Source organism: Xiphophorus couchianus, chromosome 21 (genome assembly GCF_001444195.1).
Source record: "Xiphophorus couchianus chromosome 21, X_couchianus-1.0, whole genome shotgun sequence".
Lineage (NCBI taxonomy): Eukaryota > Metazoa > Chordata > Actinopteri > Cyprinodontiformes > Poeciliidae > Xiphophorus > Xiphophorus couchianus.
In genome coordinates, this window is record NC_040248.1 from 20,349,760 (window position 1) to 20,371,753 (window position 21,994).

Below are 21,994 nucleotides of genomic sequence, written 5' to 3' on the forward strand. Positions count from 1 at the left end.
GTTTCAGAAAAGTTATGAGCAACTGGAAACCTCGTGCTGGAAAAGAAATGCTAGAGATTTTGTTTCTTTTGAACGCTTCAGATAATAGTTTGGTGTCAGATTTCACAGCTTTGATGTCATTAATCACGTTATGAAATACAAATGAGGGAGTGCTACTTTTAGCATGGAGGTGCCAGCAATCTCCTCTTTTTCTGAGATTCTAGAAGGAATCTAAATAACCGTCTTGCTTGAATATAGTCACCTTTTTAAAAAATGGCCTAAGTCATTTTTTGTCAAAAGTGATTTTTTTGTGTAATAATCAGACATATCTTCAGACATAACTTCGTGGATTTCTTTGACAACTTCAACATGTCTCTTTAGTTTCCAACAGTGTAACATGAGCTACGCTGCCTGTCAGGAGGGTATTAGTATGAAATGGGCTTTTATAATACCGCCCATTTATAAAAGGACAATGTTTGTATTATATTGTATTGTGTTTATTATGTATTTTATTATGTGTTATGTATTTTCCAGCCATTTTGTAGCACAATCACGTAATTATGTTACCTTCAGTTGTTGTGAAAATGCTGTGTCAAACAAAACTTTAAAAAAAAAAAAAACTTCTCAATTTGACACCTGGAAATTTGGCCCGTCTCTTTAAGAAGCCTCTATTATTCAGACACTCCCCCTTTGGTTTCTCCATTATGCCATCTCCATTTACAACTGTTCTACAGGTGCGTTGGACCGAGAAGTTGCTCCTATAATGAGCTAATCGGACTCTCAGTTCTTCTCAGTTCTACCAGGTGCTTGCTAGTTGCTGCTGCAGCTAGTCTGGAGGAGCTGAGTGGGGAGGCACAAGGCGAGGAGTGATCTGTCAGGAAGAAGAGGAGGAGCTCTGTGGAAATAGGCGGGGCTTTGTGAGAGCAAGCGCTTAGGCACCCCTCAATGGTTGCCAGGGGAAATTAAAGGATTTCTCAAACGTGCATGAAAGAATCAAAGCAACACCCTCCAGTTATGTTTTCGACGAGAGAATAATTATGACATGATGTAAAGCTCAAAGTTTACAAATCTCCCAGTTTGAACCGTTTTAAAAAAAATATTTTTGTTATGCCCATTTTGCATAATTACATTCAAGGATCTAACGGGATAGAGCCATCATGCTACACAGAATCAAGAAGGAAAAATAATAATAATTTCATCCCAGAATAGTGCTGTTTTACATAGTCTACAAGAAAAACGCATTACGTTGCCTACAGTTCACCCGTGATATTAACACGATATGCCAACGGGACCGTATGTGTTAGCTGCTGCACTGGCGTGACCTCAACGCTCGTCTTAATATCTCTTATCTTCCTCGTGAGCTCCGCCGCTCCTCTGGATTTGGGAGATGGAATCAGAAGCTTCTCCCCCCCCAATATCCTTATAAGGCTTCTGGACGCCGCCGTCCTGTGGCGTCGCTCCGCTCCTTATCATACCAGAATATCGGGCAGGCAGGGAGGGAGGGAGGTTTGTCTGTGAATGGACCACAACTGGGAGCTAGATTTCATTGAGGATGCGCGTGTTTTGTTTTTTTTTTTTCTTTTCTTCTGTTTACTGAGACTTTCATCCAATAAAGGCTGCAGGCTGAAGGCGAGCGAGCGGCCACGCGGCTGCGTGAAAATCTGCATGTCGATTGCAGAGACGCACGCGCACGCGGGGGAAACAGCCTCGCGCGCATCCGTCTCTCTCCGCTAGTGAAGAGGGGGGGCGTGTTGGGCTGGCACGAGCTCAGACCCTCCCTCATTTGCATCAGTCAGTGGAAGGAGCGGAGAGGCGCGCGCGGACAGGAGCACAGACAGAGAAAGGGGGAAAGTTATTTTAAAAGATTACTTTTTACTTTTATTTTTGATAGACGCGGTCTATTTGGGAACTGGTTGGGGGGTTTTCTTTTTCTCCCCCTCTCACCACTCTCCTCACTGCGGTCAGGGTCTGAGCTGTGACAGCCCCGCTGAATGAGAGCCGGAGAGAGCCGCTCTCACCGCGGGGAAAGGACTTGTCTGCACGCCGAGCGGAGGAGCCGCTCTCCCGGGCAGCGGACTGTGCGCTGAGCGGTCCGCGTCCGCTCCCCTCCCAACCCTCCGGGACTCTGCGGGCGGTTCGAAGTTGGAGATGAAATAAGTTTTTGTCTCTGCTCGCTTTTGGGAGATGTTTTTCTTGTCATTTGTTTAAGGAGATCAAAAGGGAAGCCTTTCGGATCGCGCACTTTGCTCTGTTCCGCTCTTGTTGGAAAGCGGAGAGAGAGAAAGGGAAAGAGGTAGAGAGAGAGAGAGAGAGAGAGAGAGAGAGAGAGAGGAGGGCTGGATGCCTGCCGGTCCGCGGATCCTCAAGACGCAGGTGAATGCAGATGTTTGTTTTTTTTGTTTGACTTTACGTCCAAGATCGGCAGAAAAGTCGACGCAGAATCCTGTAAAGGAAATGTTCAAAAACCGCTTTTCATTATTTTGTTTTCTTTTTTTCTCCCACACAGAAATCCATGAATTTGACCCTTTTGACCAAATCCAAATATCAAACTCTCTCCTTTGTTCCTCGTCGTTAATTTAAAAAAATGCAACACGGTTAACATCCAACACACTTTTCTACTGTTTTATGTCACAATTTCCAATTTCACCGCGCTGCGTGTTGCACGTCAGGCTTCCTCTCTCTCTCTCTCTCTCTCTCTCTCTCTCTCTCTTTCTCTGATCCAGCAGCTAAACGACTTGCAGGCTTTGCTGAAATGTTCGCTTTCATCGATTTCCTCTAAATTTCAGAGCGACCGGTTTAATGGTGTCACGGTTGCGGGGCAGGTTTTAACAAACAGGCGCACACTGGTGCGCAAAATAATAATAATAATAATAATAATAATAATAATAATAATAAGAGAGAGAGAGAGAGAGAAAAATGAAATAAATACAGTTATGTGGCTCCAGAGTAAGAAAAAAAACCCCGAGAGAAAAGAACATGACATGTGATCCAGTTCCACTCGAGTTGTGTGGGAAGAAGAGGGTCTGGACAGGATTCAGGAGTCACAACGGGGGAAGTTTTGCAGTGATCACCTCAAAACAAGACGCGAAGCCGATCTCGGTGAATAAAATAGTCTGTTTATGGCTGTCAGCGTGTCTCGTTGTTATCTGGCCGTGGCCCGGAGCAGGAGAGTCCTGTTGAGTCACTATATCTTCCATTACTGTCTGGCTCCGATTTTGTGAGATAGGATAGAATAGTGGAAGGGGGAGGGAGAGAGAGAGAGAGAGAGAGAGAGAGAGAGAGAGAGAGAGTCTTGTCACTTAACGAAGCTCTCTTGCTCAGTGTGCAACTCCGCTCACATATAAGGACCCTTCCAGACACAGGTTGGCTATAATCAAGCCAATCACTCCACGGGCGCGTAAAAGCAGTTAAAAAGGTGCAGAGCGCGCGCGCCTTAATAAGCAGCTTACAATCTTCCTGCTTTATTTTAATTTTGGGTTTTGTTTTTTTTTTCTTTTTATTTATTTTTTCTTTGTGCAGTCCGACAGCCGAGGATTATTGTCCATCATCCAACGGAGTACGGACGCACAGTGGCGGGGTGGAGAGGACTCATCATTCGGCGTCTCCGCGGTGGGAATGGCAAGGCGGGCGCTGGAGAGAGGAGTGCAGCCGGGGCTGGAGAGGAGCCGGAGCCGGAGCTGAGTGACAGGATGCCCGCGACCTGAACTGCTCGGAGCACCGATTCAGCCTGGAGTTTTTGCCCTCTTTTTTAAAAAAAAAAATAATAATAATAATTTTTTTTTTTTTTTTTTTATTGTTTTGCTGCTAAAGTACATTTCTATTTTTATTTTTGTTTTGCTTTGTTTTCTCGAACTATAACGGAGAGAGACATTAAGAAAGAAACAACAACAAAAAGCTTTTGGAGGATTTCTCTTTTAAAAACAAATACTTCTTTTCCTGGAGTGCTTTTGTTTTTCCTTCTTCTTCTTCTTCTTCTTCTTCTTCTTCTTTTCTTTCTTTATTTTTTTGTAATTGTGGAGGAGACAGAACGAGGATGCATTGTGGATTAGTTTTTGTCCTGTTCATGGGATTCCTCGCGGTGCTCGAGGCTTTTAAAAACGGTAAGTTTGACATCTGATACGAGCAGAAATGAAGTTGTTGTGTAGCCGGCAAAGCCGCATAATCCCGCTGTTTTCCCTGAAGATTAGCCCCTCTCTGATCTGCGCTGATCTTTGGGCAAACTCTGACTCCGAGCTGAAGCCAGCCTGAGGCAAACGGAGTCCGTTGGAAAACATCTGAATTGTCTTGAAAAATTTGATTCAGAAAACCTTTTTTTTTTTTTTTTTTTTTTTTTTTTTTTTTTAAATTATAGTATAAAAAGTTTCTTTATCGAACTCTAGACTCAAATAAAAGACCACGTTTATTGCTTTTTAAATCTGCACATTAAAGCCCAATAAAAGTAAGTAAGGATTAATAATGGATTGTTGATCTGATTTAGGATGCAGTTAAGAAAAGTCCATCTACTACATGTGTGCGTTAATAGATTCAAGCATCCAGTACATGTTTTTTTTTTTTTTTTTTTTTTTTTTTTAATTATTTTTATTTGGAACAACAACAACAAAAATCAAAGGGCTCGTGTTGACGGCAGATGCTTTATAAATAAATATATAGCTGCAAAAAAAAAAAAAAAAGTGGGCCTTTAAAAATAGACTCTGCCTATTTTTAATGATGAAACGCGCTGTCAGAATGAGGGAAGTTTGGAGGAACAGATCAGCCTGACTTCAAAACCAAACTTTCCGCAGAAACGTCTGTGTGCTCAGACTCCGGGGTGATCTGCCTCCCTTTCCGAACTGTAACTATATGCTTATTAGAATATTAAACACAACGACGATGTGCCGTCTGTCTGTCTGTCTGACTGTCTGTCTGTCTGGAGGTCGCCTAACCACACGCGCGTGGCAGAGTGGCGTTCCAGATGGGGGGGAAAAACTCGCTCGTGATAAATAATTTGTTGGCCTAATTTTTCTTTTCTTGTCTTTAAATGATTCATCTCCAGTTTCGATTAAGCAACACGCGATGTTTTGTCTACCTCTGCATTCTGTCGATCAAAATCGGTTAAGAAAACCCCAAAACGATCAAAACACGAAGTTTTCCATGTCCATACACCTTAAAAACGAGTCTTAAATATAACCCATTAAAAAGGATGTACGTTTTTAATCAACTACGTGCCGCTTGTGCATGTCGTGGTGAAAAAAAAATAAAATAAAATAAATTAACTACACTTAGCTACTTTGTTAACAAATCCCCAACAAATTTCATTTTAACTTTAAAGATGCGGTTACCCTGAGATGTGAGGCGTAGGACAGAGAACATTTATTGGCCAAAACTTGGGAGAAGTTAAAAAACAAACAAACAAACAAAGTGTCTTCAGACTTTGAGGTTGAGAGAGTCTCTGTGTTGAAGTGTGTAACCAGCTCTGACTCGTTTAGCTGCAACAGTAAAGTCGAAACTCGCTTAGCCACCTTGAGGCAACTGTTGACCATGAATGCCACATCTTAGTCGTGGTTGTCAAGGGAAACGGCTTGATGCACCTCGTTAAAGCAGATTTCTTTTTCTTTTTTCTTAAAATAAAGTTATTCGCTTTCTAGACACTTATTATTCGCTTTCTCCACACTTATTTTGTTAATGGGAACAAAATAATGATAATGTTTTGTTCTTCGTCAACTACACAAACTCGTCTAAATGAATTAGGCTTTAGCTAATATTGCTGCGTGTCATTTGGCAGACATCTTGGTTCAGACACGTCCAAATAAAACGCGGTTTTCACGGTTAAACTCAAACAGTCGGTTTTTACTTAAATGCTGACTCATGTGTTTTCTTTGTAATAGGAATTGAAGTATCTTTTGACGACTGTTTATATCTTCGACATTGGTTAGGGTTTGTTTTTCTTCTTCTTCTTTTTTTTTTCTTTTTGGCGCGACATGCCACACTCTTTAAAGATCATGCCTTTCGCTCCCCTCTGCAGATAAATGCGGAGGCAACATCAGAATCTCCAGCGCCAGCTACCTCACGTCGCCCGGATACCCGATGTCCTACCCGCCCTCTCAGAGGTGCATGTGGGTCATCTCGGCGCCGGGTCCCCACCAGCGGATACTTATCAACTTCAACCCGCATTTCGACCTGGAGGACCGAGAGTGCAAGTGAGTGACGACAAAACCCACATGCGCCTTCTTTCTTTTTTCTCTTTTTGCTTTAAGATGTGCAGTTTTTCGGAACCCCGTGCAGGTCCGTGTTCACCCAGAAAGCCTATGTTCCGATCATGAGTGAGTCAGGTGTGTGTGTGTGTGTGTATTTTGTGGGAGAGATTCTTCTTCCCCCGACCCCCTCTCTTTCCTTCCTCCCTTTCTCCCTTATTGCACGTGAGGCTGCGCCATCTAGCGTCTAAAAGCGCCAACAAGCAATCAGAAAGCGATCCTTTCTGCGGCGAGACAGAAGGATGAAGGAATGTCTCGTCTCTGCTGTTTGGTTTTGGGAAAGTCCGTCATCTTGCGTCTTTGTGGTGTGAAGTCATCCGGCTGTGATATTGATTAGACTTTTTTTCTTTCTTTCTTTTTGCTGGGCCAAATTCTTTCTCAAAGACATATCAGCTGGGGTTAGTCTGTGAGGAAGTGAACATCAAATCCCAAGTTACGACACTAGATAAAGATGTGAGAGGTTCCTGGAGATTAACTGCTACTTTTGATATCAGAGTTGACGCTTAGATATTCCTCTAATGGCAGCTCCAATATTTGTGATGTGACTCATGGCTCAGAGTGGCCTCGCTGTCAGGGGGTTGGCTAATTTCAAGGTTCTCATTCTTTGCTGAATTCATAAGCTATTTGATGTTTCCTCAGGATTGCATTTCACCATGTCTAGTTTGAAACTTTAAAAACTTAGATTGGACAAACCTGACTGGATGACTGTACACTGAACAGAGATTTTTTAAAACATAGTGGAAGGTTTCATAAACCTTTATTTTGTGTCTGAAAACATCAAAATATAAGGTTTCTAACAGTTTCTGGCATCAGGACATCTGTACAAGCTGTAATACATAGGAATAGTTGAAACTGGACTGAAATATTCTACAATAATTGATAGGGTTGCACTAGTAAATTGGCCCTTATTTCCTTAATTTTGGGACATCAGTGATTGGTCGATCATGGTAGACTACCAGTCTACTAGATTGGTAGTCTTATCTACCAGTCCTAACTACCTCGGCAAAGGTCTTAAAATAAAACACTGACCTCTTCTGCCTTGCTGTGAGAGAGACTTGACTGACAGCTATCTCTAGTCACCTCACTGTTGAAAATTCAGCGACTTTCGTCCTACATTTAGCCACACTTCTTTCGAACAAAAAAAAACCAAAAACCGGTATCATCCAAAATTGGAATCGGCAGGTCAGGCTTTTGTGAAGATTGGTATTCGGAGATCAGATGGAAAACTGTGATTGGTACACCCCTAGCAACTATAAAACACACTTATGCATCGCAGAAGGATGGGCTCGCCCACAGGCCAGCACTCCAAACTCCCAACTTGATGAAAGCGACCTTTAAATCGGGACCTCTCTGTGACGGTCCGGTAACTGATCGTCCTTGGACTCGTGAGCCACGAGCTGTTGCATCCAGCAAAAGGCTAAGCAGCAGACCTATTGTTAGACAGGTAGCCTGAGCTTCTGAAACCAGAGACAGTCAGTAATGTGATGAGGCTGTGTCAGTGCGGGTGCCCTGAGGTTAGCTTTGCTGGGCTCACTGCCTCGCTCTGATTGCTCGTCTCTCTGCATGCGTTTGCGCGTGTGTGTGTGTGTGTGTGTCGGCCCTGTTCTGTCTCAGCTGTTTGTTTACGCTGCAGGGCCTCCGGAGAGCACAGAGCTTTGCTGGATCCTGTTACTGTATCCCCGCTCCACCCAAAATTGGGACCCTACGCTTCCCTTTGTGCTCCTTGAATGGTCCCCCGTATACACTTGCGGCAGCTTCCCTTTTTTTTCTTTTTTCTTTTCAAACCTTGGATTTAAATCCCACTTTAACCTTTCTTTATTGCTGCCAGAGATTTATGACAGGCTATGAATGGTGCTGTTTTTTAGCAGCTGGATGCTCTTTGAAACTGCTTTTGGTTCCAGTGTCAGCACCAGAGGGAGGTGGGGGTTGAATATGAATGAGGTCTAATATGTAGAAACAGAGGGTGAGGAAGGGTCAGTAACAATGGGCTGTGTTAATCTAATTAGTCAGGAATGTACATCTTGGACATGGTGGAGGCAGGATTTGGTTCCTCCAGGCCTCCTGGAAGTGAGTTTTTTTCTGGTTTGGGGGAAGCGGAGCCCCCCCCTCCTTTAGGAGACACTGAATGTCAGCAGAACTCAGCTACATCTGAGGAATTTCCCCAACTCATTTGCTGTATTTAATGCTGATATTAGTGGAAAGAAGCAATAAAAAAATGACTGCATCCGTTGACCAAGATGAAAAAAAAGACCCAACCCAAAAACGTCCCGATTCTTGCGACAATCAGAGATTCTCTTTGATGAAACGCTCATTCGAAGTGGGCGTTAGCACCGGCGCTGTGGTCAGAATCGCTTGTTTCCAGGATCTGTTGACAAATGACCCTGGCAGACGGCCGTGAAACCCAAGTCTGGAACTGATTCATGTGGGCCTCGCAGAGCTTTCACCCAAAAACTGGAGTGGCCCCTGTCGGTTCCTTTTGCTGCCCGTCTTTAACTCTATGAGCCGTTTCATTTTTAATGTTTTTAGTGCCGAGCTTTTAGTGGGACTTTAGTCACGCTTTGTGATGTATCCCAACTTCTGAAAAACTTGATCACAAAAGTCTTCAGTTTGGTCTCAACTAGCCCTGTTTTGTTTTTTTGAAGGACAATTTTTTTCACAGACTTCAAAATTTATTTTATTTGCTGTTTCTGTTTATTTATTGTGTATATTTAAAATGTTTTCCACTTCCAGTGTTCAATGTTAGTGAGAATTTAAAGTTTATTGATCGTTGAGAATGTGTTCGTGCATTATTATGCCGTTCTCATTATATTACCTGAAAGTGGTCTCAAAACAACAACACTATCATTTATCGCAATAACTCCTGGGACAATTTATCATCCGGCAAAATTTGTTATGGCGACACACCTAGTTGCACCAGAAGGATGTCAGTGTGAACAGAGTATTAAAAGATTATAGAGTGCTACAATTATATATTTAAACCCCTTAACCTTTCCTGTGGTTGTCATTTAGCAGCTACAAACTACAATGCACTTTATTACACTACAATGACACATATGCTTTCGTAGTACTCTTTGATGTGAAAAACCAATACAAAGCGCGACATAATTGTGAAATAAAATTTAAATGATGCATGGTTTACAACATTTTCACAGACAAAAACCATTTAAAAAAAAGTATGTGGCATGAATTTGGATTTAGACACCGCCACATTTTTATAGAAGCACCATCTGCCCCAGTTCCCGATGCAGGTCTTTCACAGCGCGTCTCCACCAGCTTCACCGGTCTAGAGGCGAAACTTTATGCCTTTTCTGCTCAACTTCAGTCAAATTGGAAGGCGGGCATCTTTGTACGAGACTTTTCAAAACTTGCCTCTGATTGTCCATTGGGTCTGGACTTTGACTGGACTATTCTAACATATACACACATTAACCATGGGGTTATAGTCCTGCTGGAAGGTGAAGTCTTTATTCAGATTTTCCCCATCTACTGTGACCAGCTTCCCCTTTGTTGTGCACTGTTATTTTTCCTCCACATGTAATGATTGTATTAGTCAAATAGATCCATTCTGATCTAATTTAAAGGCACATTATTATGTAAAATTGACTTTTTAAAAAAAACTTTATGTCATGTTATTCCCTCATAAAAAACATACCTGGAGTGTTTCCTTGATTATTTCATGCATGTTTGAGAAATCCTTTAATCTCCCATGGCAACCATTCAGCTGTGCAAAACGCCTGGGTGGACCTAGCCCCGCCTTTGAGACAAAGCTCCTCCTGGGAGCTGCAGTTTCCAAGGTTCTGAGCTTCTGCCTCACAGAGCAGCTCCCCCACTCAGCTCCTTCAGACTAGCCAGCAGCAATTAGCAAACACCTGGTGGAACTGCTTGTCTGCTGAGATAATTACACAAGCTCCTTCTCAGTGCCACGCTGGTAAAAACGTTTTTAAAGGGTTAATACAGGAGCCATGTTGTAATAATTTCCTGAAGGCGAAGTTTCAGAAAGAGCTGGGTTTTTCTTAAAGAGACAGAGGACCAATTTCAAAGTGTTAAATTGCAACGCCAAATGTATTTTAAGTCATGTTGGACATATAAAGAATTTTTATAGTAACTGAAGGTAACAAAGTCTTTCAGTGTGCTATAAAATAGCACTATGTGCCTGGAAAATACATGATCCTGCCCCTTTCATCATAACTTCTTTTAGTTTTCTTCTTACTACTCTTAATTCAAACAAAATACACTGAGGTTTGTGGCTGCAATGTGACAAAGAGAAAAACGTTTAGAGGGCATTAACACTTTTTTTTTCCAAGGCACTATTTGTGTCAATTGTACAGTTGGGCAACATTTGAGTTGGACGTATTAGAATCCCCATCGCAGCGCCACTCACCAAATCAGCCCTTCCATAATGGAAACTGATGAGATCCAGAATGGCTTCCTTATCTGATAGGCTGCTAAAGCGAGTGGGGGTTGGACGGCGCTCACAATGCATGCTTCACTGACCTGCCACACAATCTAATTAGCGGGCCAGTGGAACACACATGCACCACATGTTCCTCCGACATGGGCCTTATCAGCAAACCAAACAAGAACCACTCAAAGCGGCACTCGTAAAAAAGAAAGGAAAAAAAAAACAACAAAAAAACAAGTCTTTGCAGAGCGGAGTCTGGCTGCCGAGCTGCCGTTTCATGGGCGCGCTACCCTTGACAGGTTTGTTTAGGGAAGTGCAGAGGCCTGTATCCTGAGAGAGGCAGGAGGAAAACACTCCATCACAGAGATAAGGGGGGACTAAGTGAGCCTTGCGATTCTGAATGCACGACGTGTTTACCTTTCACGCACCGTTGTAGACTTTCACGGAGTGGAGACTTCACCGGGTGGGGCCGCCCTCCCCGCCGCCTCTCCCAGCTAATGAAGTTTGAGGGAAAAGGCGCAGGCCGCATCGAGACAAATATTTGGAGTCAATTTGCTGCAAAAATCAGCGGAATGAGCTAGCTGAGCCGAGGTGAAACAAAGACAACAAGGTAAACAGATATGCTCGCGATCCACTCCCCTTCCATGCATCTAATCTTTGTTCCTCGGGGGGCAGAGGGAGCTGATAAGGCCTGTCAGGCTCATCTGGAATGGAATGGAAACTTCAGTGGATTTAAATCTAAACAAGTGACAGAGCGGCAGACCTGATAGGCAATTCATCTGCTTTAAAAGGAATACTGCGGCTTACTGTTTTCTACTTAGAGGTTTGGTGAAGTTTGAGATTCAGCACTTGCTTTAACAAGTTTCCCTGAAGTTTCACATCCTGACCCAGAGCTCTGCTCCCCATGCCCTCCTCTTTCCCACCTCATCTTCTACTGCTGACTCGAAAGCGGAGCGCCAAAGATGTTTGAATCCGGCAAGTTCCTGACAACACCATGAATCTTTGATAGACTGGGATTTGCTGACCAAACCAGAAAGCGGCTCAGTGTTGAACACAATAAAATCCCTCGCAGTCAGGCAGTCAGTCAGGCAGAGCTTCAGTCTTGTTTGTTTTGGAGGAGCAGAAGAGTTGGGTCAAAAACTAGAGCGGAAGACAGAAGTAGACTCATCCCTTCCCAGCCATCTCTTATGTCTGTGCTTCTCTACCTGGGTGTTGTTATTCTTTCCTGTCCGCCACAGAAAATTCCACTGTGACAGTGTTTGGGGTACACGGAGAGAAGTTTGAGATGAGGTGTATAAGGCAGCCGAGCGATTCGAGGAATGCTATTTCAGCGGGGAAAGTGAGTGAAAACCTCTTGGCTCGCCACACTTCAAAAACCAAAGTGGAGCCCGTCGCCTCCATTCAGGTGCCAAAACTAAAAAATTGGAAGAGAAATATTAGCTTCCCTCACTTTCCATTTCATTGCTCCTTTACATCTACATCCCACTGTGTTTTCCTCTTGTAGAGCTTCTTGGCCTGCTGGGAAAGAAAACATTCGCCACTGTGTACCTCATACAATAGACATCCTGCCTTCCCTGGCCTTTCTGAGCATGCTCAAACCCACAAGAGCAGCATGGGGAAGGAGAGGTGTTGACCTACCCCACATCTAAAGCTGGGTCTGTCACTCGGAATCCCACTAACTCAGTGCCCTGCGAAGAGAGCCACCTGTTTCTAGGAAGTGTGGAGCAGAAGGGTCGGGGGGGTCAGTCATTTTGTTAATGCCATTCATTCTCATTTAGCGGCTCTATAACAAAGAACATTCAAGGTTCACAGCAGGAAAGCGAGGAGGAATGATCACTTCTCACCACTCAATGCAAGGCTGCTACCAACAGATTATTGGTTTATCAGCCGTTGTCAGGGAGGAAAACAAACAAGAGAGAAATGCAGCCTTTCTTCGTCAATGGACCGTTGACATGGAGTTGTTTGGCTTGATCACGATCTGGTAGAGGACTTGTTTTCCTCTTTAAAGCACAAGTCAAAGAGGCATTGTAGTCTAAAGTGGAGGCACAGAAATGGAGCGGTAAACTTGATTGCGAAAGAGGCCCGCCGCTTCTTTTAACTACCCTCCTCATCAAAGACAGCAGAAAGTGTGCAAGCCGGTATTTTCCACAACAATAGACTCCCACAGTTCATAGCAGTGGAAATCAAATTAGGCCTTAAATGGCAAACTGAAGCGGGCGCCCCTCTGAAGAAGAGGTTGTCAGAAGAGCAATCCACTTTAAGTACGACTTGTTTGCGCCTCACGCCAATTATACCCTATGTTGTTAGCATGGTGAAACGGTGCAAAAAGAAAAGACATCCTGCATTTTCAACGTCTGCTTGCAACGCGGCGGTGTTGTACAGTGATGAGGAAGGGGCAGCATTTACAGACAAAAGAGCAGCAAAGCTGTAGCGCTCATGTGCTTTTGAGTGCTCACCTTGTTAATTAAGTTGAGGGCAAAGACTCCCGGACAGGAGACAGAGATGTTGTATGAGACAGCCATTGGCCTTCACATTCATTACTCTTTCTTTTTATTTCCTTTAACTGTAGAGGGGTTACTTCCTGGCTAATGAGCAGGATTAAAATAGGTCATTGTGAGTAGTGTGTGCGCGCATAAGGCTGTTGAATGTCTTTTTTTTTTTTTAATCCACCGGTGAAGTGTTTCACCTTGGCCGCAGCTTGGAAGGGCAGTCTGATTGAAAAGCTTTCTGGCCGTGGCATCTGCCGTCCTCCCCGCTGCTCTGTCGCCGCTTTGATTCATGCACAGCCTGACCACAACTGGGAGGAGAGCCACTCTGCCTCACAGCGGGACGCGAGTTCCCCCCTCGCAGCAGAGGGAGCAGAGAAAGGCTGGACGACGGAGCGGAGGAGAGAAAGACGTTCTTGCTCATAAATAAACCACTGGGTTTCAAGCACCAGTCAGAAATCTGAGACAGCATGAAAGCACCACACTCTCACATGTCTGTCTGTTTTGTTTCTTTTTTTTATCTGATTGGACAGAGCCACTCATAGACTAATAATGTCCATGAGCTGCTTTTGGGACATGGCTGATGTTTTTCCTGTTCTTTGTTCCCTTTCAGCCTTGAACCAACACAAGCTTCCCTATATAGAAGTTTTTCTAGAATGACGCTTCAAACCACACAAACTGTAGACGTCAGCTGTTTTCTATCTTACTTTTTATTCAGGAAAGATTACAAGGAATGAACTATATAGATTAGACAGTGGGAGTCTTACCATTGCCAATGATTTAGTCAGAAAAGAATTAGATTTAGCTAGACATTGTGTTAGTCTCTTCCACACTCACATTTAAAAAAAATACAAGGAATAACAATCTAATTTGGGAATGATAATGAGTTCCTTCAAGTTATTGTTTGTAGGCGGCATAGGATCACCGTGGCCAGTTGGTGAGCACTAGGGTACAACTTAAATAGGCCCTCTGTCCATCCTAATCTTGAGTAGAGCCATATGATTTTGATTGATGTGACTGCAGTTTGGCACAGGTTGTTTGTCGCCCTGATGCCCCTGTGCTTACCGGACTGGTGTACAGGAGGGAGGGCTCAGCAGCCACGGGGATCCTAACTCATAAGTTACCAGAGGTACTTTGGTGAAGCCAAAGTTTGTGTGCAGTGGGTAAAGAGGGGAAGCTGGTATAGGAAGGAGGAAGCCAAGCTCTCTTGGTTCCCTGGGGTTATTTTAGGTTGCTATGTTTGCCCACAGCAGGCTGCAGTGTTGCTTGTTTCTCCGCCACTCAGCCCTCCGTGATTGGGCCAGTGCAGCGGGGAAGACAGTGATTGATGGGTTGATACCCAGCTGCTCCCTGATTGACTTAGAGACACTCAACAATCCCTCGCTTTGTTTGCTCTTTGCATGATCTCGCCACACTAAATTGCCAACATTAGTTGTGGTTTGTCCTTTTCATTGCGGCAACAATCGCATTCTCTTCGCAGCCCCCTATTTCTTCCATTAGAGAAAGGAAAATGTGAAAGAGGACAGCCTAACAGCAATCTTTTCTGGCATTATCTCAGTGGGCTAAAGTGCTGAAAGTATTATTAGTAGCCCGCTCCTCTGGCGCCTGGCCAGCCGTTCCAGGATGACCCCTGTGTGCGCCAGATAAGTGACGGGAGAGACTCTCTCTTCAGTGCTGAAGGCCTCAAATAAGCAGGCAATGTTTGATTGTCAGGAGAGCAAGTGGGAAGTGTCACACTGTCCTTCAAACGTTGGCAGCAGGTGTCTGACCAGCAGAAACTAAATCAGTTGTGTAGTGCCAAGAAATTTCCTCTCCTTGGCCGATACCAGAGGAGATGTACCACTTGGCATGTGTCCTGCGCAGCATGGACTTTTTGGCCTTTAAAGTGCTCCATCATTGGAAAATCTGAGCTCTGTGTACGCAGAGGGAACATTGCCAGCTTAAAAAAAGACACAAGAGATTGGGGTTTGAACGTCAGACTCCGCATCTTTGAACTGATCTACATTCAGAGGAAGCTGCCAGATTCGAACAACAGCGGATTACCTGCTTGCGCCTGCAAATATCCTTCCCTTATGGAAACATCCTATTCTTTTTTTATGTTTCCATTTCACTTTATGTCTGTTTCCTGTAAAGATTTAGAAATAGCCGCCTCCTGTTTGCTGGGTTGATTTAGACTGGCTCTGACTGTTTGGGTTAGGTGCACACACCATCATCCTTAACACTCCCAAGGGGTGTGAGCGCAAGTCCTCCATGTCCAGCCAGATGACCGGGTCATGATGCATCCAGCCAAGCCTGCTCTTTGACCCTCCCCGCTGCTCTTCCCCTCTGTCAACCCTTTCACAGACTCCCGGGAGGTCAGGGAAGAGAAAGAAGAGGAAAAGCACCAGGGGGAACGGATGGAGTGTTTAATTGAATAAATCCCAGTACAGTTATTATTACCACTGCCCTCAAGCGTCCTTTCCTTTGCAAATCCTTGTGTGAGAATGTTAGCATGCAAGAGCTCATGTTGCCAAACCCCTTATAGTGATGTTGCAGTTTGTTTTGGAACTAGCTCCATAGTCTTTTTTGGCTCCTTCAATCTACAACTCTGCATGCCTTCTCTATCTCGCTCAGCAGTTTCCCATAACACCACCAAAGGCAGTCACACCTTACTGTTCCTCACTTCCTGTCCATTGTGCGCAGGCATGGTGGCTTTGACTAGCTTTCAATGGCTTTACCTCTTCCTGACCTCTGCTCCGACTCCTCTGCTCCTCTCGGGTTCTTCAAGTACGACACGCTCCTTGCATGCAGGAGCGTGTCGGTGGCCCCCTGCTAGCTCCAGAAGCAGACAGACAATTTACTTGCTAAATGTGGTTTTGGAGGAAAGCGTATCATTGCTGTTGTTCCCCACTTGCCAGCTCATGAAATGTTCGAGCCATAAAAAGTACCTGGGGATAATTTTACTTAAAAGTTTATCTCACAGAGTTACTTATTCCAAATTGTTTTCAAATATCAGAATATTTTGCCTTATAATTATGCCAAAAATTGGCGTTGACATAAATGTTGTGTTTGGTGGCTCTGAAATAGCTTTACTAACAGATCAAATTAACATTTATTTTACACCTCAGCGTATGTGGGAGCGCAACCAATGAAGAGGCCTCAGTCCTCTACGCAGCAGTCATGGGTTCGAGTCCAGGCCCGTTGACCTTTGCCCTATGTCTTCCCCCTCTTTCACACAACCTGCTTTCTTGTCAAGTAAAGGCCACAACAGCCAAAAAGTTATTTTTACAATTACAATTTCTGTAATTTAATCTAGTTAGATTCTGATGGGATTTTCTGAGATAAATTATGACTGATAATGAGCCCTTCTTGCTTTCTTAGTGCCGGCAGTTAATCATTGACTGGGATGGAGGCGACGGTGGTTGGAGTTCGTCCCACAATCAGTGTTGTGTCCTTGGGCAAGACACTTCACCCGAGTGCCCAGTGGTCAGAGGATCCGGTGGCAGCCTCGGCTCTGACAGACTGCCCCAAGGCAGCTGTGGCTGGTGTCCAGTAGCTTGCCACCATGTGTGCATGAATGGGTGAATGACTGAACGTAGTGTGAAGTGCTTTGGGGTCCTTTGGACTTAATAAAACACAGTCTATTTGCCATCAATCAGTCTGTTGGTATCTGTTGACCCACTTGCTTTTGTAGAACAGTCCACAGGTTCTTGATAGCGTTCAGATTCCTGGGGTTTTAGTGTTTTTGAGCCACTTTGTGGCATTGGGACTCGCTGCACGAACAAGGTGATAGTTGGTCATTTTGTGATGGGGCAGGATTTACACCTAACATATATTTGTTAGTCACTTAGCAAAAAAACCCGAAAAAGAAGTCATTTGTAATGAACTACTACATGTCAGATCACAGATGCACTAAATTCAATGCATTGTTTGCAGAACCAAACAATTCTGTCATCTCCCAAACGTATTTCACGACTGCAACGTTGGACTCAGAACATGAAATCAGATGCAGTTTCAAACCGGATAACAAACCTTGAAGAAACAACCTCCCCCCACACCCTCCCCCAACTCCTTCTACCCCCCAGCAACATGTCGTCGTATTCACGTCACTCAGGTGTTTCATAGGGAGAGGGAGCAACAAGAACGAGGCAGAGAGGCTGTTGTTTAAAAAGCACAACTGTAAAAGTCCACCCTCCCGCTGGGCCACGTCGTCCCTCCCTCCCAGCTCCCTGTTATTTTTACCCTTGACTTCTCATTGTTGTAGCGACAGCGCATCATCCGAGCCGTGCCGCCGACCCCTGTGGAGGACTCTCTCCTCGCTCACCTCTGCCCGCCCCCTCGCTCTCTGTGTAATCAGAGATCCTCTCAAATGTCAAGGTGGGACAAATGGGAGCCATTCCCTCCAGTAATGACCGCCAGAAACGGTCTGTAGCAGGTTCTCTTTCTCTCCCTCTCGCTTCGAGACAACATGTGCCTCCCTTTCATCCCCTCTATCTTTTGCTTCCCGTTCCTTTTTTTTTCTGCCTTTGAATTTCATACCAGTTTCCAGCTTTGCTGGGGTGCTTTGCGAATCATATCACAGAGTTTCAGGCTGTGGTGTTAGGAAAACGTTGAACCTTTTCAAGTGAGAGTATATAATTGATCTATTACACAGCTCTCAGTTGGAATGACTATATAATAAGGCCATTACCGCTAAGTTTATGAAGGTTTTCTTTTTTTTTTTTTGTTTTCCTTTTTTTTTTAACAAGCCAAAGGGTGGGTTGCTTCATTTGTAAAAAGCTCACACGCAGAGTGGGGATATTAACATTTGCACTCTCAGATGTTCTGTGTTCACAGCAATTTTTTAAGTTTGAGGCAGCAGAAAAAACGGTGCGAAATGCGTTTTCATTTTGCCAATAGCAGTTTTCAAAGATCACGGCACTTAGTCAATCTCACAACATTTGAGATGGGAAAAAATTATGTGTGATAGAAACAGAGATGAGGTCTTTGATATATGTCATGCTGTGAATGCAGTCAATGATTAGTAAAAAAAAAAAAATGATCATGATCATGAAGCTTGCAAGGACCAATAAAAGTTTGCAACTTTGTAATCACCATTTGTTAACATTTTGTGCTTTCTAGACACATTTCCTGATTTTGGAACATGCAAGCCTTTTTTTTTTTTTTTTTTACAAACACTCGGGTAAAAGTCACACTTTTCAACGGATTAACACAAACAATTCTGTTTGAAACAGTTTAGTGTCAAAAATGTTCACAGTTTTTGAGTCATGCGCTCAAAACTCAGCCTCAAGGAGTCTGGAAAAGTCTGGAATTGGATAAGTATGAAAATAAAGCGGGGGGGGGTTAGAAGACTGGGTCTGGAAAGGTGTGAAATTCAGACAAGAAAACTGTCTCTGAACCCAGAAACAGAGGACACCATCAATTAATATTATTACCCGTCACAATGAACACCAAGCGAAGCCCGTCTTTGTGCCGGAGCAACTGGTGTATGTTGAGATTACTACACAATCAGGTTGTTCTGACCTATTTGTCACACTTCACAGGTTTAATTAGTGGAGAAACTAGCTCCTAGCGAGATGAATTGCAGTAGGCGCAGCGCTTCTCTGACCCCAAAGGCGTGTCGCGGTCTGTAATAGCAGCAGAAAGCGAATCAGCTGAACAGAACTGGGCTTGCTCAGGGTTCAGAGCGTTGGAAGTCTTACAGTGGGAGCGATTGAGGACTTTCTCTTGCTCGTTCAAAACTCCACACCCTCCACCCATTCCTGTTCTGACTTCTAAACCGTGCCTCCACCCCTGGGGACAGAAATCCTTCCCCCTCTGTGTGCTCATATTTCTGAATAAAGGATTATTGTGCATGTTGCAGAGGGAGGCTGGATGCAATAATAGAGCCTAAACGGCCAAATTCATTAATTTGATTGTTGGCGACAGCAGATCTCTCGACAGTGTAATTAGGGAAGCTAATGGATGCGAGCATGCTAAATCCATCAGTGCTAATGATAATTGCAGCATAGGAATATGCTCTACAAGCTCGTGGCCAGGGCGAGATTGGGAACGACGAGCTACGGCATCTACAAATATTTGGCAGCGTCGAGCAGAGCTGAGCGGCGGAGGCGACACCCGCGGACACTTATTGGAGCGGGCGCAGCTGGGCCAAGCAGGAGGAAAATATCCAGCTTTTGTGTCCGTATATTTCATCTTCATCCGTGCTTGTGGAAATATATATATGGTGTGTAAAACAGACCCGCCCTGGGGGAACCACTTCTGAAGCCAGCAGCTCTGATTGGTTGGTGGTTTGGTCCCTGCTGAGTGACTCGCCACATTCTGGAGCTCCTGCAGCCATGTTCTGCGGAGTCCCAACACTAGTTGCGATGATGATAGCTTTAAACGTCTGCAGATTTTTAATTAATTTTTTTATGCTCTGTGGTCGAGCATCTGCTAAAGCAGTTTGATATGCTGCTTTGATGAAGAAAAAGATAAAAAAAATCTCTTTGTGCGAGTCAATAGAAGGGTTCTTTTATTTTTGTTTTTGTAGCTGTAAGCACAGAGTTGTAGATATGGTTTACAGAGGTTTTCTACATCCTCTCAGTGTTTGATGGTGCAGCTTTTCAGCTGCTTATTTATACAGACACCAAATCACCTGACAGCAGCTCAATTCATGAAGACACTTTGCAACTTTGCTACTTCGTAGAGGGCAAAAAACTACTAGCTTGCGATGGTTACAATGGCATCATTGGATTTAGCTGTCAAGTTGTCAACATAATGCGCTAAATCTTAAATGTATGCATGATATATAAAAGAAAAGGTTACCGGTTGGTGTGGTGGCAGTAATGCTCGTCTAACATTTTTTGCCAACCGCCAATACATTTCTAGAAGAAGAAAAGGGACGCCATGCTTTGCTACTAATAGTCAACGCTACGGCAACTAGATAACAAGGTCCAAGATTATCACATTTTACAGGTCACTGACAAGTTTTGATTAAGAAAGAAATATCGAGGGAGAGGGAAGTAGGTCAGTTATGCCAGCTTATCTTTGACAACTGTAACATTGTCGAGACAGATGCTTTGGCAGTGGGTCTGTGTGTAGCGCAGCCGGCTCAAAGAACGAGAAAAAAAAAGAATATGTGTGGTTTTGAGTTATTCCTTGTCGGATTTTCTGTGTTATTTTCCCTTTGTTGTGGCACGCCGCACTAAATGAATGATACCTACATCGGCAGGTTTAATTTATTAACAGAATTGTTCCACCGCAGCATCGTGGCTATGGACGGCATGCAAACATTAGTCTTTTTGCCCTCCGGCGTTGTGTGGCGTCATGTTATCGTTTCCAGATGTGAACAATAACATAAAGATGACTTCCTCAAGCCGAGCTTTAAAATGCGGACGACTTTGAATGTGGTAGACTGGTTCAGTCTCATCACAACTCATCACAACCCGGGTGTCCAGAAGACCAGAGTTGGGTTACGTTTACTCAGTTACATTTACTTGAGTAACATTTATGGGGAAATAATATACTTTTAAGTACATTTTCACTATGCTGTGCTTTTTACTTTTACTTGAGTAATTTTCTCATTAAGTATCGAGTTTACTTGAGTAAAATTTCCGGATACTCTGCCCACTGTGAGAAACTTCACCGAATGAAGAAGCTCGTTTTAGCCAAAAATTCACCAGACACACACCTGCTGTTTCTGTCAAAGTTACATAAGTTATATTTTGAAAGAAATTGATTTGCAAAACTGATTCTTTTGCTGGATTTGTTATTTATACATGACTTTATATTTTGGTCTGTGTAATAATGTCATTTTTAAATATTAAATGATTGATGTTTTGATCAGTTACTCAGTACCTGAGTAACTTTTCACCAAATACATTTTTATCCTTACTTGAGGAATTTCTTGGACGGCTAATTTTTACCAGTAACAAAAATGTTCTGCTCTGACTTAAGTACAATGATTGGGTGCTCTACCCACCCACAATTGTCTCTAACCTGAACATAGAAGTAGGTTCACTCCACTCCAATGGTCTCCAAAGTCATCAGATCTCAGACCAGTGGAGGATCTTTGGAATGTTTTGGAACAGTATATGAATGTATAGCTGATAAATCTGTTGCAATGTGGTTTAAAATCTCCGAGGAGCATTTTCGACACCTCGTTGAATCACTGCTACAAAGACTTGTGGCAGTTCTAGGGCGAAACGGGGGTGCAACTCAGGCATTAGCAATGTGTATCTAATAAAGAGGCTGGAGAGTGTAGCTGTATCTGCCCAGGGCAACTGAGTTATGGCTCAATTGATCCCAAAGAAAAAAAAGGGAACCCCTTGGCCTTGCTTGGGTTAATGAATCTCTCTTGCAGTTGTGAGGCAGCGTGGGAGTCCTGCGAGGTTAGCCCTCTCAGTAACTCAGAGATCAGCATGACTTTGGGCCCCAGTACAAATGTTAATGATGTTTTTCCTGGGCCCCAAGTGACCGTTTGTTAGATGGGGACTTGTTAATACCCGAGATCCGCTGGAGCTGGAGTTTTCTGACAGCTGACAGCCAGGTTCCTTTTTTTTCCTTCTCTCTCCCTGCTAACTCTCCTTGGACCTCACAGAGATGTCCAGAGTTCATTGTTAAGGTATTTGCACTTATGTTACCTGGAGGTGTTTTGACATGTTGTAGGTGACATGTTTTTTTTTGTTGTTGTTGTTTTCCCCCCCACCAACAACAAGCTGTTCTCTGTCAGAACCAGAAAAGAGAAAACCGAACAAACGGGCCGGACATTATGGTTGTGGATGCAGCTGAAGAAAAAGCTCTTGTTCTGGGATCTTCTGCAGTATTGGCCCCGGCTTATAAATGGTCTGATTAAGGAAGCTAACCAATTCTATGAGGCTTATACAGTCTGTCATAGCGTTATTCCATTGCTTCAGATTGCATTGCCTTTGTAGAAC

The 21,994-nt window shown here is 43.8% G+C and overlaps 1 protein-coding gene across 3 annotated transcripts in view; it reads left to right on the forward strand.

Annotated features, from left to right (window-relative positions):
• Positions 1 to 1,774: 1,774 nt before the first annotated feature.
• nrp1a (neuropilin 1a) overlaps positions 1,775 to 21,994 on the forward strand; it is a 79,540-nt gene continuing 59,320 nt past the window's right edge. For 2 of the 3 annotated variants that reach the window (XM_028005017.1, XM_028005019.1), the window contains exons 1-2: positions 3,264 to 4,079; positions 5,981 to 6,155. In XM_028005017.1, coding sequence (XP_027860818.1) covers positions 4,013 to 4,079; positions 5,981 to 6,155 — 242 coding nt within the window. In that variant the 5' untranslated portion in view covers positions 3,264 to 4,012. Of the gene's footprint in view, positions 2,353 to 3,263; positions 4,080 to 5,980; positions 6,156 to 21,994 lie in introns of those variants that run through there. The other variant, XM_028005018.1, reaches the window with a different exon arrangement.